Source organism: Tursiops truncatus, chromosome 18, assembly GCF_011762595.2.
Source record: "Tursiops truncatus isolate mTurTru1 chromosome 18, mTurTru1.mat.Y, whole genome shotgun sequence".
Lineage (NCBI taxonomy): Eukaryota > Metazoa > Chordata > Mammalia > Artiodactyla > Delphinidae > Tursiops > Tursiops truncatus.
The window spans coordinates 28,803-42,670 of NC_047051.1; the positions used below are offsets into that span (position 1 = coordinate 28,803).

At 47.3% G+C, this 13,868-nt stretch overlaps 1 protein-coding gene across 18 annotated transcripts in view; it reads left to right on the plus strand.

The window, feature by feature from the left end:
- The first annotated feature begins 563 nt into the window (after window positions 1-563).
- Window positions 564-13,868, plus strand: part of LOC101338750 (protein-L-isoaspartate O-methyltransferase domain-containing protein 2) — a 29,048-nt gene continuing 15,743 nt past the window's right edge. For 5 of the 18 annotated variants that reach the window (XR_004522994.2, XR_004522992.2, XR_004522993.2 and 2 more), the window contains exons 1-5: window positions 572-750; window positions 5,435-5,771; window positions 10,275-10,377; window positions 11,752-11,923; window positions 13,690-13,813. Coding sequence is in view for 12 of the 18 variants with exons in the window: in XM_073794898.1 (XP_073650999.1) it covers window positions 5,465-5,771; window positions 10,275-10,377; window positions 11,752-11,923; window positions 13,690-13,813 (706 nt within the window). In the remaining 6 variants the exon portion in view is untranslated. The other 13 variants (XR_012327482.1, XR_012327481.1, XM_033843408.2 and 10 more) reach the window with 9 other exon arrangements.

A 13,868-nucleotide genomic window follows, 5' to 3' on the forward strand; every position in this document is an offset into this window, starting at 1 on the left:
CCCGCGTCGGTGGGTGGCCGGGGAAGTAACACCGAGGATCTGCCAGTGGGCCAGGATGCAGGGGCACGCCACTTCTGAGACGCAGAATGACAGGAAGGGCTGATCAGGATGCGGCGTGGGAGGCGGCGATGAAGCCAGTGAGGGTGGGTGTGCAAGTCGGGGCTGTGTGGACCCCTCGCAGGGGTGGGCATGGTAGGGGCTCCTGCCCACTTCAGCTCTCCCTGGCCTGCAGCCATTGGACCCTCTCTTGGCACAGCTGGATCCTTCCGGTCCTGCAGATCTTCGCTGGAATGTCCCTTCCGTGTCATCCAAGCCACAGTAGCCACCGCCGCCGCCAGTTGCTGTCCATCCCCTGTGTTTTCATTTCTTCCTCACCGGTCGGTCCCCTCCTGGAAGGTCACTTCCAAGGAGTGAGCCCTGCCCGTCGTGGTCACAGCTGAGTCCTGGCTCGCGGTGGGGCGCGGAAGAGTTAACGCTCACCTGCGGCTGCCCTTTGACTTCCGCCTCCCAGCGGAGCGCGTGGCCGGCCGGGACGTCTGGATGGGGCCCTCCGCTGCGCCGTTGCCCCTTTAAACGCTGGACCCGGGCGCACGCGCAGGAGGGCGTTCGGGCGCGCAGGCGCAGTGGGGCGGTGGATGTTTACGGCGGCGGAGGTCGGGGCTGCGTAGTGGGAGGCGGACTGGCGAGGGGCGCCAGAAGAGCTGCAGGTGCGGCCCAGCGGCCGATTCCGCGGGCCCGCCGAGCCAGGAGGTACTGAGCCGCCGCCGCCGCCGCCGCCCTCGGCCCGGCCTGCAGCGGGGTATGGGGGCGGTGCGGCCCCTCGGCCCCCTCCCCTTCTCTCCCTCCTCTCCACCCCTCCCCTTCCCGTGGTCCCGGGCTCCCGGACCCTCCCCCAGGGCCGCATTCTCCTCTCCCCGTCTTCCTGTCCTCTTCCGCTGTCCTCTCGTTCCCCACCCCCAAGCATAAACACCCCTCCGCGTCCCAGGCGTCTCCCGTCGCCCCTCCCCCCTCCCCGGGGGTCCGCCCTCCAGCGTTCCGGGGGTTCCCGAGGTCTCTCCAGGTGCGCATGGTTACACCCCTTGGGTTGACTTAATTCTCCAGACGCTCGTCCCTGACTTACTAAGTAGGAAACATTTGCAATTAGCACGGCAAGTGGAGAGTTACCAAGGTTTGAAACAGGTTGTACCTTTTCAGAAGGTGACAGTCTGTTAAGGAAGTATTGGCCCTTCAAGCCTTGGGGACTTAGCTTCAGGCAAGACCTGAAAGACGCCTTCCGTTGGGAAAGGAGAGCTCGCCGGGCTTTGGTGCGTGTGTTTTGTTTGTGTTTGCGGGGGCCTGTGTCTCCCAAGTTGATGTTTGCACATCAGAGAAGTCCTTTATCTCCCCCCTTCGCTCATGTGCTTGTCAACGTTTTCTTCGTTCTTTTTGACCAAGGAGGGGCTGAAGTAAACAACTGCATTCTCAGTGTTGGGTAGACCGGCAGGTTCCTGTATAAACAAGTCGGAACTTGTGGCTCTGCTGGGGAGAAATAGAGCCATACGCTAGGGTGGGAGGGGCCCTTGGAGATGGTGGGTTTCGGCTCCTGAGACCAGCGCCTGGGCCCCCTCCTTGCTTGTACTTGGCGCGGGACATCCCTGGCGGGGAGAGACTCCTCGTTCTGACAACGTGTCAGTATTTTCAGTTCCAGTTTTAGAAAGCATTTTTTTGTGTGTTTAGCAGAAATTATCTCCATCCGACACGTGTTCCACTGGCTTGGCTTTTATCAGGCTCGTGTATAGTGTGTATATGGCAGCCTTTCGAGTACTTGGAAAAAAAAATCCCTCTGCATTCCTTGTGAGAGTTTTGGTTTTCAAAATGAAAGAAGTCTTCATTTCTTCCATTATTCCTGCGGCAGGAGGTGTGGTTTTGGTTCCTTCTCCCCAGCTCATCTAGCTGAATTACTTTGTCCATGTTGCCCTTAATAAGTAGCCTGATAAACCCAGCGTCGACTTGAATCTTGGCCCCGGCTGTCAGAGCTGCATGCTCCGTTAGCCTGGCCACTGTCACAGCCTCCTCGATTGTCCACCTGAGACCTTCCGATGCCTGGTCCTGCTCCAGATGGGTGAGCGCCGTCTCCTCCCTGTGCCCTTACGGCTGGTTTTGGAAGAAGCAGCATTAGAGTAAGGCTTTCTTGTTGTGTGGTGCCCGGTTACTGCGGAGCGGTGAATTCCGGGTTGCAAAGTATAGTCGAGTGCAGCATCCGAAAAATGACTTGCCGTTACTTGGAAAAATTGAAGTTGAGTGGCTTGTAGGTCCAGATTTGGTTTGGCAAGGACACCTCTTAACCTGTTGTTGGTGTTTTTGGTGGTTAGGACTGATCACATTCGTGGTCAGTAATAAGCAGTGATTGTTTGCAGTGTGAGGGAGTGTTAGATTGCCAGGGAAAGTTAATAGTAAATATCAGATCCTACAGGTTATCACGTGCAGCCTACCAGTGGCAGCAGATAGGGTTACCACGTAGTTATTTCGTCTGTCATTTTGGGTAGAGGTTACCAGTGTGTTCATTGGTAAAGAATTTTGCTCCCTTGAGGATTTTTTAAAGCTGTATTTGGTGTGGGGTAAAGAACATAGGCCCGGGGTTGAATGGCAGCCCTGTCCTTTCACACTAGTGTGTGATCACGAGAATAACTTCTCAGTCCCAATATGTCTAATAATGTCGTAAAGCCAAAATGAGGTCGTGACGGGCAGGTGGTGCCTGTAAAAAGGTTGTAGTTGGTTGCTAGTTTTACTAAAAACCTAGCCTTTGCACGTGGAATAAACTTTCAAAGTGAGGCAAAGTTGAAAATAAGGGATAAATACTTAATAGACAGTGAAACATACCCAACATATACTTCGTGTTTGCTTTCTGAGGATAGAACATTATACTTTGCAGGCTTCTGGGTGAAGAGGTGGCTTTCAGGTCCGTCCTGGAGGATGTGTGGGTGCCAGACATTTCCCTGAAGCAAGCAAACATGACCCGACTTTTAACTAGTGACCCCAATTTTAAGATGACTGCCCGAGACTAGGGCTGTAGGCCTTAGCCTCAGAACTAAGTGGCTCGCCCAGGATTAAACTTGACCTCATTAGCACTTTATCCCATCTGGCTGTGTTAACTGCCGTGGAGTGTAAGCAGGAAGGACTCTGAAACAATTTAGAGTGGGGGTGAGAATCTAATAATTGGAAGATCCTAGTGATTTGGAAGTCTAATATTCAGCTCTAAAATCTTTATTTTATATATTTTTATTTTTTAAATTAAATAAAAATTTTTTATTTTTGGCTGTGTTGGGTCTTTGTTGTTGTGCGTGGGCTTTCTGTAGTTGCAGCGAGTGGGGGCTACTCTTCGTTGTGGTGCACGGGCTTCTCATTGCGGTGGCTTCTCTTGTTGTGGAGCACGGGCACTAGGGCGCACGGGCTTTAGTAGTTGCAGCAAATGGGCTCAGTAGTTGTGGCATGCAGGCTCGGTAGTTGCTTAGTTGCTCTGCGTCATGTGAGATCTTCCCGGCTCAGGGCTCGAACCCACGTCTGCTGCGTTGGCAGGCGGATTCTTAATCACTGTGCCACCAGGGAAGTCTTCAGCTTTAAAATCTTGACGATGAAGATGAACTGTTCCAGCCATAACATAGAAGAGCATTTGTATTAAAAGTCCCACCTTTCACACATTTTGTGTCCTTGTGAGAAGCTGAAGATAAGTCTGTGTGGTCGGTGGCTTTCATTCCTGGGGAAATCTCTCCCACTGCAATTGCCAGTTTTGTGTGTGGGGTGTGTGTGTTTGGAACTCTTAGTTGTGGCATGTAGACTCTTAGTTGTGGCATGTGGACTCTTAGTTGTGGCATGTATGTGGGATCCAGTTCCCCGACCAGGGATCAAACCCGGGCCCCCTGCGTTGGGAGCGCAGAGTCTTACCCGCTGGACCACCGGGAAGTCAGTGCTGTTTTCTTTTTTCCCAGCAATTTATATCAAATGTTTTGTAAACATTACCATTTTATTTGAAGTAAAAGTCCCTAGGGTAAGTATAAAATTGGAGTTGTTTAGGAAGAGTGAAACCTCTACAGGTGAAGGAGCATTTTCGCTGTGAACTAGAGGAGGGTACGTGGTGTTCTGGTAGCCGGCTCAGAGGGGAACACGTGCTGTTGCTTTGTCTTCTTGAAGGCGGTTGGGAGGGGAGCGGAAATGTACTTTCCGTTGTTGACGAGCTGGAAAGGTTGTGTAGTAGGTATTGATACTTCGAGGAGTTGAGGGAGTTCTAGTAGCAGCTTCTCTTGCTCCTAAGCTGTAGCCTTGAGACGGGTGCTGTGTTCGTCACAGTGAGGTGTGTGTCACAGTATGTTTCGTGGGGAAGAGGGTATTGTGGGTGTTGTTTTTGCCTGAAATTTGTACATCAGAACATCCAGATCGGAGCTTGAATGGACTGCTTGACTTGGTGTTTATGCGCATGTGGGATGTGGAGTTGCTGGATAAAATATAAGAGAGAAGGTAAATTTGAATTTCAGATGAACAATGAATAACTTTTTATTATTTGTTGACCTGAATTAAAAAAAATTTTTTTTTTGCTTTTGAAGATTTATGTACAAAAAAAGGATCTACAACACTTGAAATATTCAAAGAGGTTGATATTAGAATGATTTTCTAGTAGACATATCTGCTCTCTTTTTATGTTTACATTCAATGATTTTTCCATATGTGGATATATACCTGTTAAGATAGATACATATTCGGGATTTCCCTGGTGGTCCAGTGGTAAAGAATCTGCCTTACAATACAAGGGACGCAGGTTTGATCCCTGGTCGGGGAACGAAGATGCCACATGCAGCGGGGCAACTAAGCCCGGCACCATAACCACTGAGCTCGTGTACCTCAACTGGAGAGCCTGAGTGCTGCAAACTACAGAGCCCACGTGCCCTGGAGCCTGCGCGCCACAACTAGAGAGAGAAAACCCACATGCCACAACTAGAGAGAAGCCCGCATGCCGCAATGAAAGAGCCCACATGCCGCAACTAAGACCCGACCAAAAAAAAAAAAAAAAAGAGAGATAGGTGTATATTCAAGATGATTTTAATCCTAAATGCTTGACTTTCTAGAATGATGACTTTTAGTAAAGTTTTGAATTCATACTTTAATGATGTTTTTAAGTCGTCAGCTATGTTTTAGGTATTGCATGTTCATCTGTATTCAGTCCATACTATAAATTACAAACTTATTTTTGGATGGATATAATTGAATTTCAAATTTAACTTTTTTTTTTTGAATCTGGCATTCTTGGGAGTGGAGGAGGGTAAGGTGGGAGGGGTGGGTGATGACTAAATATATTCCATCTGTATTACTTTCAGAATTCAGAATCTGAAATTGGTATGTGTTTAGAACTTTTATTGCTCCGCTCTAACCTTTAGTATGAATTGCCCTTTTAAAAATCTTAAAGCGGCAGCTTTCTGTAAGCGCGGTCCCGAAGATGGGAGGCGCGGTGAGTGCTGGTGAAGACAACGACGAGCTGATAGACCATCTGAAGGCGGCGCAGTACATCCGCTCCGAGCTGGTGGAGCAGGCCTTCCGAGCTGTTGACCGCGCCGACTATTACCTCGAGGAGTTTAAGGAGAACGCGTACAAGGACCTGGCGTGGAAGCACGGGAACATCCACCTCTCCGCTCCGTGCATCTATTCGGAGGTGATGGAGGCCCTGGACCTGCAGCCTGGCCTTTCCTTCCTGAACCTGGGCAGCGGCACCGGCTACCTCAGCTCCATGGTGGGGCTCATCCTCGGTGAGTCTGGCTCTGTCCCACGTAGGAGGGAGAGCCTGCCGGCAGCGGGTCCTTTTGTGGAGACCGAGTTGTAACTGCCCTCGGCCTTCCCGGCCGTCGTGGTGTCCACACAGTCCCTGGGGGGGGGGGGGGTGATTGTATTAATCGAGAAATCCCCATAAGGAACAGAAGGGTCCTTCTGAAGCTTTCCTGTCCCCCCAGCCTGCACCTCCAACATCTGATCGGCACACCCTCCTTTTGGACGACGGAGGACCTAGACATTGTATAAATCTGGACCTCATGGTCATTTCTCGATTAATACAGTCACTCAGGCTGCCCTGTCATGGTCTCTAAACTGGGAGTAGTTAACTTTAAAGTCCCCTGGAAGTTAAAGTTCTTCCAAGCAGTTTTTGTTTTTGTTGTTTTAATACTAAAAAAGTTAATACTTTAAGTTGTTTATTTTTAAATATATTCCAGGGATGGGAAGGATTTCCCAAGTTATCTCATTTGAAGCCATTTAGCCTGTTTTCCCAGGTTTGCTAAATATCAAAGCTTTCGGCTTAAGTATCTTAACATCGTTACCGGGTCAGTGTTAAGATTCCGAATAGCGGCGATTTCAAGTAATAACGGCTTTAAAGTCATGTTTAAATCATTAGCGGTCCATCACAATATTGTTTCTTTGTGGTTGATACAGGCACTTAAGAAAATCTTAGCAGTAACAGTTGCTTTTTGTGGATATGGAATGAAACTTTTGGTTTCTTTATAAGTTCATATACTTTAGAATTTGCTGAAGTTTTGAGATTCTGATCATCTGACTTTAGGCTATAAATTGCTACCCTCAGATTATTAAATGTGAAGTTTTTTTTTTTTTTAAGCTAAATGCTTTTTGAACTTAACTTGGATTGAAACTGCTTTGCAAAGGGAGCCTGGGTTATTCATCATTCCAGAATTAGTGAATTGTAATTCCCTCTGTTGGAGCTGAAAAATTGGAGGAGCTATCAAACTGGTTAGATTAGAAATGCTACTGAAAAGAAATGAAATGCTCAGGAAAAGGTGACTTAAAGTAAACCTCAGCTGACCTGCTGCACTTGATGTTGTGTAGAAGTTATAAAGAAATGGCTTACAATTGATGTTGTTGTTTGTCTTTTCTGAGTCCCCTCTTTCTTGGGAATTTCACTAGTTATTAGGGGAGGAGAGTTCTGAAGGAAGGAAAGCTGTGTTTTCGGCTGCAGTGGACACTGCGTGGTGCTCTGATGTATTTGAAGGAGGTAACTTGAGAGTTTGCATTCACGGGTAGCCATCTTGGATCTGCAGGGAGAAAGCTGTGCGCACTGGACCGTTCTCACCGTCTGGATGCTGTGTGTCCTGGGCCTCCCTGTCTGGTTCATTCAGCCGTGACGGTGCTTCGTGCAGATCACTGCAGAGGTGGAAACCTTGCTGGCCTCCCAGTGCCTGCAGATGTGAGGCTTGAAGTGTTTCATTTGACTTAGGGGTTCTTACTCTCTGACCGCAGCCTTTCTGCCACATTCCTGTGCTCATTCTGTGGCTCCACCCCTTTGCTGAGGGCGCTCCCTTCTTGAGGTCCCAGTTGGCGGTGGGGAGGACGCAGCACTTGTCAGCTTAACCTGAAAGTGTCGTGTGATGCTCTGCTTGGGGGGCCTTGTGGGACTAGTTTCAGTGTTGTGTCTTTGGTGCCACCATTCTGCCCGCCCCCCGTACTCCCTCCGCTTTTAGTTCTTTTTATTGGGGTGGGTCAGGGGATATGTGTTTTTAGTCTGGTGTGAAGCTTCTTGGGAATAGGAGGTGTGTCCTCAATAAGGGCCTAACAAAGGTGAGGGGCTGGTGAGAACATGATGATTGGGGAAAAAAGGCAAGTTTTCTTGGTCTCTGGCAAGTGACCAAGAGAGCAGTGGGGATGGAAACAGAGTAATGTGGATGTGATATAAACACTGGAAATGTGACTTCTCAAGTAGGCTGTGGTTTTTCTTTTTATAACCATGTTTATTCTTTTTTTATGATATTTTATTTATTTATTTATTTTTGGCAGCGTTGGGTTATTTATTTATTTAGTTAGTTTTTATTTATTCTTGCTGTGCACGGGCTTTCTCTAGTTGGAGTGAGCGAGGGCTACTCTTTGTTGCGGTGTGCGGACTTCTCATTGCGGTGGCTTATCTTGTTGCAGAGTGTGGACTCTAGGTGAGTGGACTTCAGTAGGTGTGGCACGTGGGCTAAGTAGTTGTGGCTCGCGGGCTCTAGAGCGCAGGCTCAGTAGTTGTGGCGCACGGGCTTAGTTGCTCTGTGGTATGTGGGATCTTCCTGGACCAGGGCTCGAACCCATGTCCCCTGCATTGGCAGGCGGATTCTTAACCACTGAGCCACCAAGGATGCCCGTAGGCTGTGTTTTGATGAGAGAATGTTATAGCAGCAGCTCTGTACGTGACAGGTGTTGAGAAAGGAGAGCGCGTGAGTCATCCAGCAGAGGCAGGGAGGCCTGGGCCTGGGGCCAGGCTGCTGCACCGGGAAGGGGCCAGATGAACCAAGTGGCAGAGTGCAAAGCTGTGGGCGCACAGAGGGTTGCATTTACCAGGATTTCTGTTGGACTGTAGGGTTGAATGCTGCACTGTGACTTTATATGTATGTCTTTTATTTATTTTTTTATAAGATGTTTTTGATGTGGACCATTTTTAAAGTCCTTATTGAACTTGTTACAGAATTGCTTCTGTTTTATGTTTTGGTTTCTTGGCCCCGAGGCGTGTGGAATCTTAGTTCCCCAACTAGGGATCGAACCCGCACCCCCTGCATTGGAAGGCGAAGTCTTAACCACTGGACCGCCAGGGAAGTCCCTGTATGTCTTTTAAATAAAGCCCTATGGGCCCTGTTCATTTTCACATGCAGATTTTTTTAAATTGAGGTATAACTTACCCGTAGTAAAGTAACAAGTGTGAAGCGTGGAACTTGCTGAGTTTTTACATCCACCTCCATGTAAGCATCACCCAGAACAAGATGCAGAGAAGAGTCTGTGCCCCAGAGGTCCTCATGGCCACCGCCCCATAGCAGGACCCCACCCCTCCAGAAGGGGGAAGATGCTCACCTCCATCACACAGATGAGCGTTACCTGTTTTGACCTTCATACAAATGTTTTTATTTTAATTTAATTCAATTTAATTTATTTTTTAATTTCTTCTTTGCATTTTTTTTAAAATTTATTTTTGGCTGCATTGCGTCTTCACCACTGAGCGAGGGCCCTCTCCAGCTGCGGCGAGCGGGGGCCGCTCCTCGTTGCGGTGCGCGGGCCTCTCACTGCGGTGGCCTGTCCTGCTGCGGAGCACGGGCTCCAGGCATGCGGGCCCCAGCAGTTGCGGCAGGCGAGCTCAGCACCCGTGGCTCGCAGGCTCCAGAGCGCTGGCTCAGCAGCCGTGGCACACGGGCCCAGCTGCTCCGCGGCATGTGGGATCCTCCTGGACCAGGGCTCGAAGCTGTGTACCCTGCACTGGCAGGCGGACTCCCAACCACTGTGCCACCAGGGAAACCCTATTTTTATTTTTTATTTAAAAAAAATTTTTGGCTGTATTGGGTTTTCGTTGCTGCACGTGGTTTTCTCTAGTTGTGGTGAGCGGGGGCTACTCTTCATTGTGGTGCGTGGGCTTCTCATTGCGGTGGCTTCTCTTGTTGCAGAGTACGGGCTCTAGGTGCATGGGCTTCAGTAGTTGTGGCACGTGGGCTCAGTAGTTGTGGCTTGCGGGCTCTAGAGCGCAGGCTCAGCAGCTGTGGCACACGGGCTTAGTTGCTCTGCAGCATGTGGGATCTTCCCGGACCAGGGCTCGAACCCGTGTCCCCTGAGTTGGCAGGCGGATTCTTAACCACTGCGCCACCAGGGAAGTCCGACCTTCATACAAATGGATTCTTACAACACAGAGATTTAACGAAGCTGTTTGTGTCAATAGTTCTCACCGAGATTTAACCCAGAGGCGTTTGTATGTGGAGGAAGCGCTTTCATCAAGTGGGCTCCTGACTTTTCTCACAGCTTTATTTCCAGTTACTGATAAATTTCTTTTGATTAAAAAAGTTTCATTTTGATTTTGGAATTATAGTTTTATTTTAATGATGATTAAAACCTATTTTGTGAGACTTAAACACCACATCTGAGTGTTTGGGGAGACCTTTGATGGAAAACAGGCCTGTGTCCACTTTCATTTGCAAATACATGTTTCTTCTTTAATTCATTAGTGGCACTTTGAACTCTTGGTTACAGGCCTTGGCTTTTTTACATTTTCAAATGATTCCGTGGAAGTTTGAGGACAGGGAGGTCCAGGCTTTAGGGAGCTGTGGGAAAGAGTATTGGTGATGTGGCGAGCAGAGGCCAGCCTGCGTATTTAAATATTGGGCTGGGTGATTTAGGCCCAATAACGTGTATTTCTGTAGTTATACATGCCAAATCAAATGTGTTGTAGTCTATGAAACAGAAATAAAGAGTAGGGGTTCTCGCCCTAATTCTACATGTTTTCTTATCCTGAAACCTTTTAGGTCCTTTTGGTGTGAACCACGGGGTGGAACTCCATTCAGATGTGACAGAGTATGCGAAGCAGAAGCTGGACTTTTTCATCAGGACGAGTGACAGCTTCGACAAGTAAGATCAAATCTGTCTGTGGTTCTGGGTGTCAGTTATAACTTAAACTTTGGATTAAATGGAAAGAAATCAGTTTATTACTGTTCGTGTTCCAGGAAACATGATTAAACTGTGGCAGGAGAGTCAGGGATATGTGTGTATCTGTTCTAATTATTCTTAAAATATTTTGTGTTTTTAAGGGCCTTACGTTTTTTATTTATTTATTAATTTTTATTTTCTTTACAAATTTATTTATTTATGGCTGCGTTGGGTCTTCGTTGCTGTGCACAGGCTTTCTCTAGTTGCGGTGAGCAGGGGCTACTCTTCGTTGCGGTGTGCAGGCTTCTCACTGTGGTGGCTTCTCTTGTTGTGGAGCACGGGCTCTAGGCGCATGGCTTCAGAAGGTGTGGCACGTGGGCTCAGAAGTTATGACACGCTGGCTCAGTAGTTGTGGCACACGGGCTTTAGAGCGCAGGCTCCGTAGTTGTGGTGCACGGGCTTAGTTGCTCCGCGGCATGTGAGATCTTCCCAGACCAGGGCTCGAACCCGTGTCCCCTGCGTTGGCAGATGGATTCTTAACCACTGCGCCACCAGGGCAGCCCAAGTTTTTTAAATATGATACCTGAAGGTAATTTCTCACCAGTATAAGAGAACAAATAGAATGTTCATTTTTCCCAATTTTCGTGTTTCCAGTAGAGACAACATTTTATCGCCTACTTGTTTGCAAAATGGAATTGTTGCATTTGTCTTTATTTTTTTATTTTAAATTTATTTATTTATTTTGGCTGTGCAGGCTTTCTAGTTGCGGCGTGTGGGCTTCTCTAGTTGTGGTGCATGGGCTTAGTTGCAATATGTGGGACCTTAGTTCCCTGACCAGGGCTCGAACCTGGGTCCCCTGCGTTGGGAGCGTGGAATCTTAACCACTGGACCCCCAGGGAAGCCCCACATTTGTCTTTAAATGGCGCCATGTAGCTGGCTCTTGCATTTTAAAACAAAGCGTTAAAGTTCTTATTTTAGGGATTAAAATTTTTAGAAAAACCAAATATAATTTTCCCTCTTTTTATTCGGTTAGTAGATCTTGAATAAGATAATAAAGATAGAAGATAATAAAATAAGATAATAAAAATAGCCAGTAGTGATGCTTGGAGCTTGGGTGATTTAAGCTTGGATTGCGCCTATGATACTGACTTTCACAATATTTGGTTTGGAATTTCTAGGGTTCTGCTTATTACTAGCGTAATTCTTCCTGAAGTCTGGTGTCCAGCTTCTGCCTCTGATTTTGCTATGTTGCTGTGGGATTGTGCAATGAAAACATACCCGTGTTTAGTGTAGATTTACTATGTAGGCTTGTTCTAATGTGATATATTTAGTTGTGGAAAACATTGTTTGCTTCAGGTTTGACTTCTGCGAGCCCTCCTTCGTCACCGGCAATTGCCTGGAGATCTCTCCAGGCTGCTCTCAGTATGACCGGGTGTACTGCGGGGCAGGCGTGCAGAAGCAGCACGAGGGGTACATGAAGAGCCTCCTCAAAGTCGGGGGCGTCCTGGTCATGCCGCTGGAAGAGAAGGTCAGGTCCCCACGTAACCCACGGTTTTGCACACTTAGCTGCCTGCCAGCGTCGGTTCCGGGGATCTGACGTGCACTTTCCTTCGTAACTCTTGTAACAATGCCCTCCATTTCACTGAGGAGGAGACAGGCCGTAGAGGCAGCCAAGGCGGGGCAGGTCCTGACTCAGGCGGGCATCCCAGAGCCTGCACTGCAAGGCTGACCTGCCGCCCTCTCTCTCCTCCCTCCTCATCTTTTCTGTCCTCTCCCCCTCCTCCCCCCGCCCCCCCTTAGCTATTCTTTTATGCTTTTTCTAGTATTGGAATTACAGTACACATAAAAAAAATCTTAGAGTAATTCTATTTTGGTAGCTCGTCTAATTGTTAAATTCCACGGTGGCGGGTACTCTACAGAACCCCTTGCTGAGTGGGAATCTTGTCCAGGACTACTTGGCTACGCATGTTTCTGTATGTTTTAGATACTGTGTTTCATTGGGAAAACAGATTGCAATAAGTGAGCAACCTATCCGTCCCAAACAACTAGGAAAAACAGAAACGACAAATGTTAGGAGACTGCGCTTTGGTGAAATTTTCTTCAGTTTTAAAATATTAGCATTCAATTCATTTTGTTTGAAAAGTAATTATTTATTTTAGAAAATCCAGAAGATGTGAACATTAAGAAAAACTATTCACAGTCCCTAAAGACTGTTAGCGTGCGATTCTTGTAGCCCTCTCCTCTTAGTCTGTATCCTTTCAAAAAGGTTATTGTACACTAAGGTGTTTTACTTAACAGAGTTTGTGAATATGATTTTAAGTTACTTAATATTCCACATCATCGTTTTTTAGTGCTTATGTGGTAGCCGGCTGAACCATTGACCAGTTAATTATCTGGCTCCTATAATCAGACATTAGGTTGTATGTCGTTTTTATTGTTATTTACTGTTACGTAAAGACTGTAGTGAACGTCCTTAATAAAAAAAAAAAGAAAGAAAATATTCTTCAATATTTCAGTTTGTATCTGCAAAAGATAAGGGCTCTGTGTTTTTAAACTTCATAACAAAACCGTTATCAGCCTAAAAAAGTTAATAGTAATTCCTTAATATCTTGAAGCGTCCAGCTAGCATTCAGGTTTTCCTGATTGTCTCAAAACCAGGCTGAACAGCTTACTTGAATGGGACCCCGTTTAGGGCTGTGTCCTGCACTTGGTGGATTGCCTCTTTGGTGTTGTTAATCTCCAAGTTTTCTTTCTTTCTTGCAATTTATTTGTTGAAGCAATCAGGCCATTTGCCTTCGAGAGGTTCCTGCTGCTGTTCAGTGGGGGCGAGATGGTCTCTTTCCGGTTCCCACCCTCCAGAAACCACAGCCCAGGACTCCGTTAGGCTGAAGCATCGCAGCTGGTTGTGAGGGTCTCTAACGACTTGTACTTGAGAATCGCCCCATCTCCTTACGTTTCCCCCGCCACGTGCACTTTTTCTGTAGAGTCCAAGAAGGTTGTCTCATCAGAATCCCCACATTCCTTCTCTGATTGTTTCCTCTTGTCACCCGTTAACTTCTTTCCCTGTTAGATATATTTTCTGTACTAGAAGCTTGAGTATATTTGCAAGAATATCATTAAGTTACGTGTAATTCTTGTCACATCGCATTATGGGCACATTGCAGGCCCGTATTGTCAGGGTTTTTCATTTTTAGTGTCTGTGTTTTTTCAGGTTGTGTATAGGAATGATTATATTTAAATCGGCACTCCCAGTAGTCCGACCTTTTGAATCTTCTCGTTTTGTCTCTGGGATAGTTGACTAAGATAACTCGGACGGGTCCTTCCGCCTGGGAAACCAAAAAGATTCTGGCTGTGTCTTTTGCTCCACTCATCCAGCCCTGCCAGTCGGAGTCAGGAGAATCACGACTTGTCCAGTTACGTGAGTATGAAGATTCTTGCTTACTGTTTAGATCTTTTCACTGTCGTTAGAATTT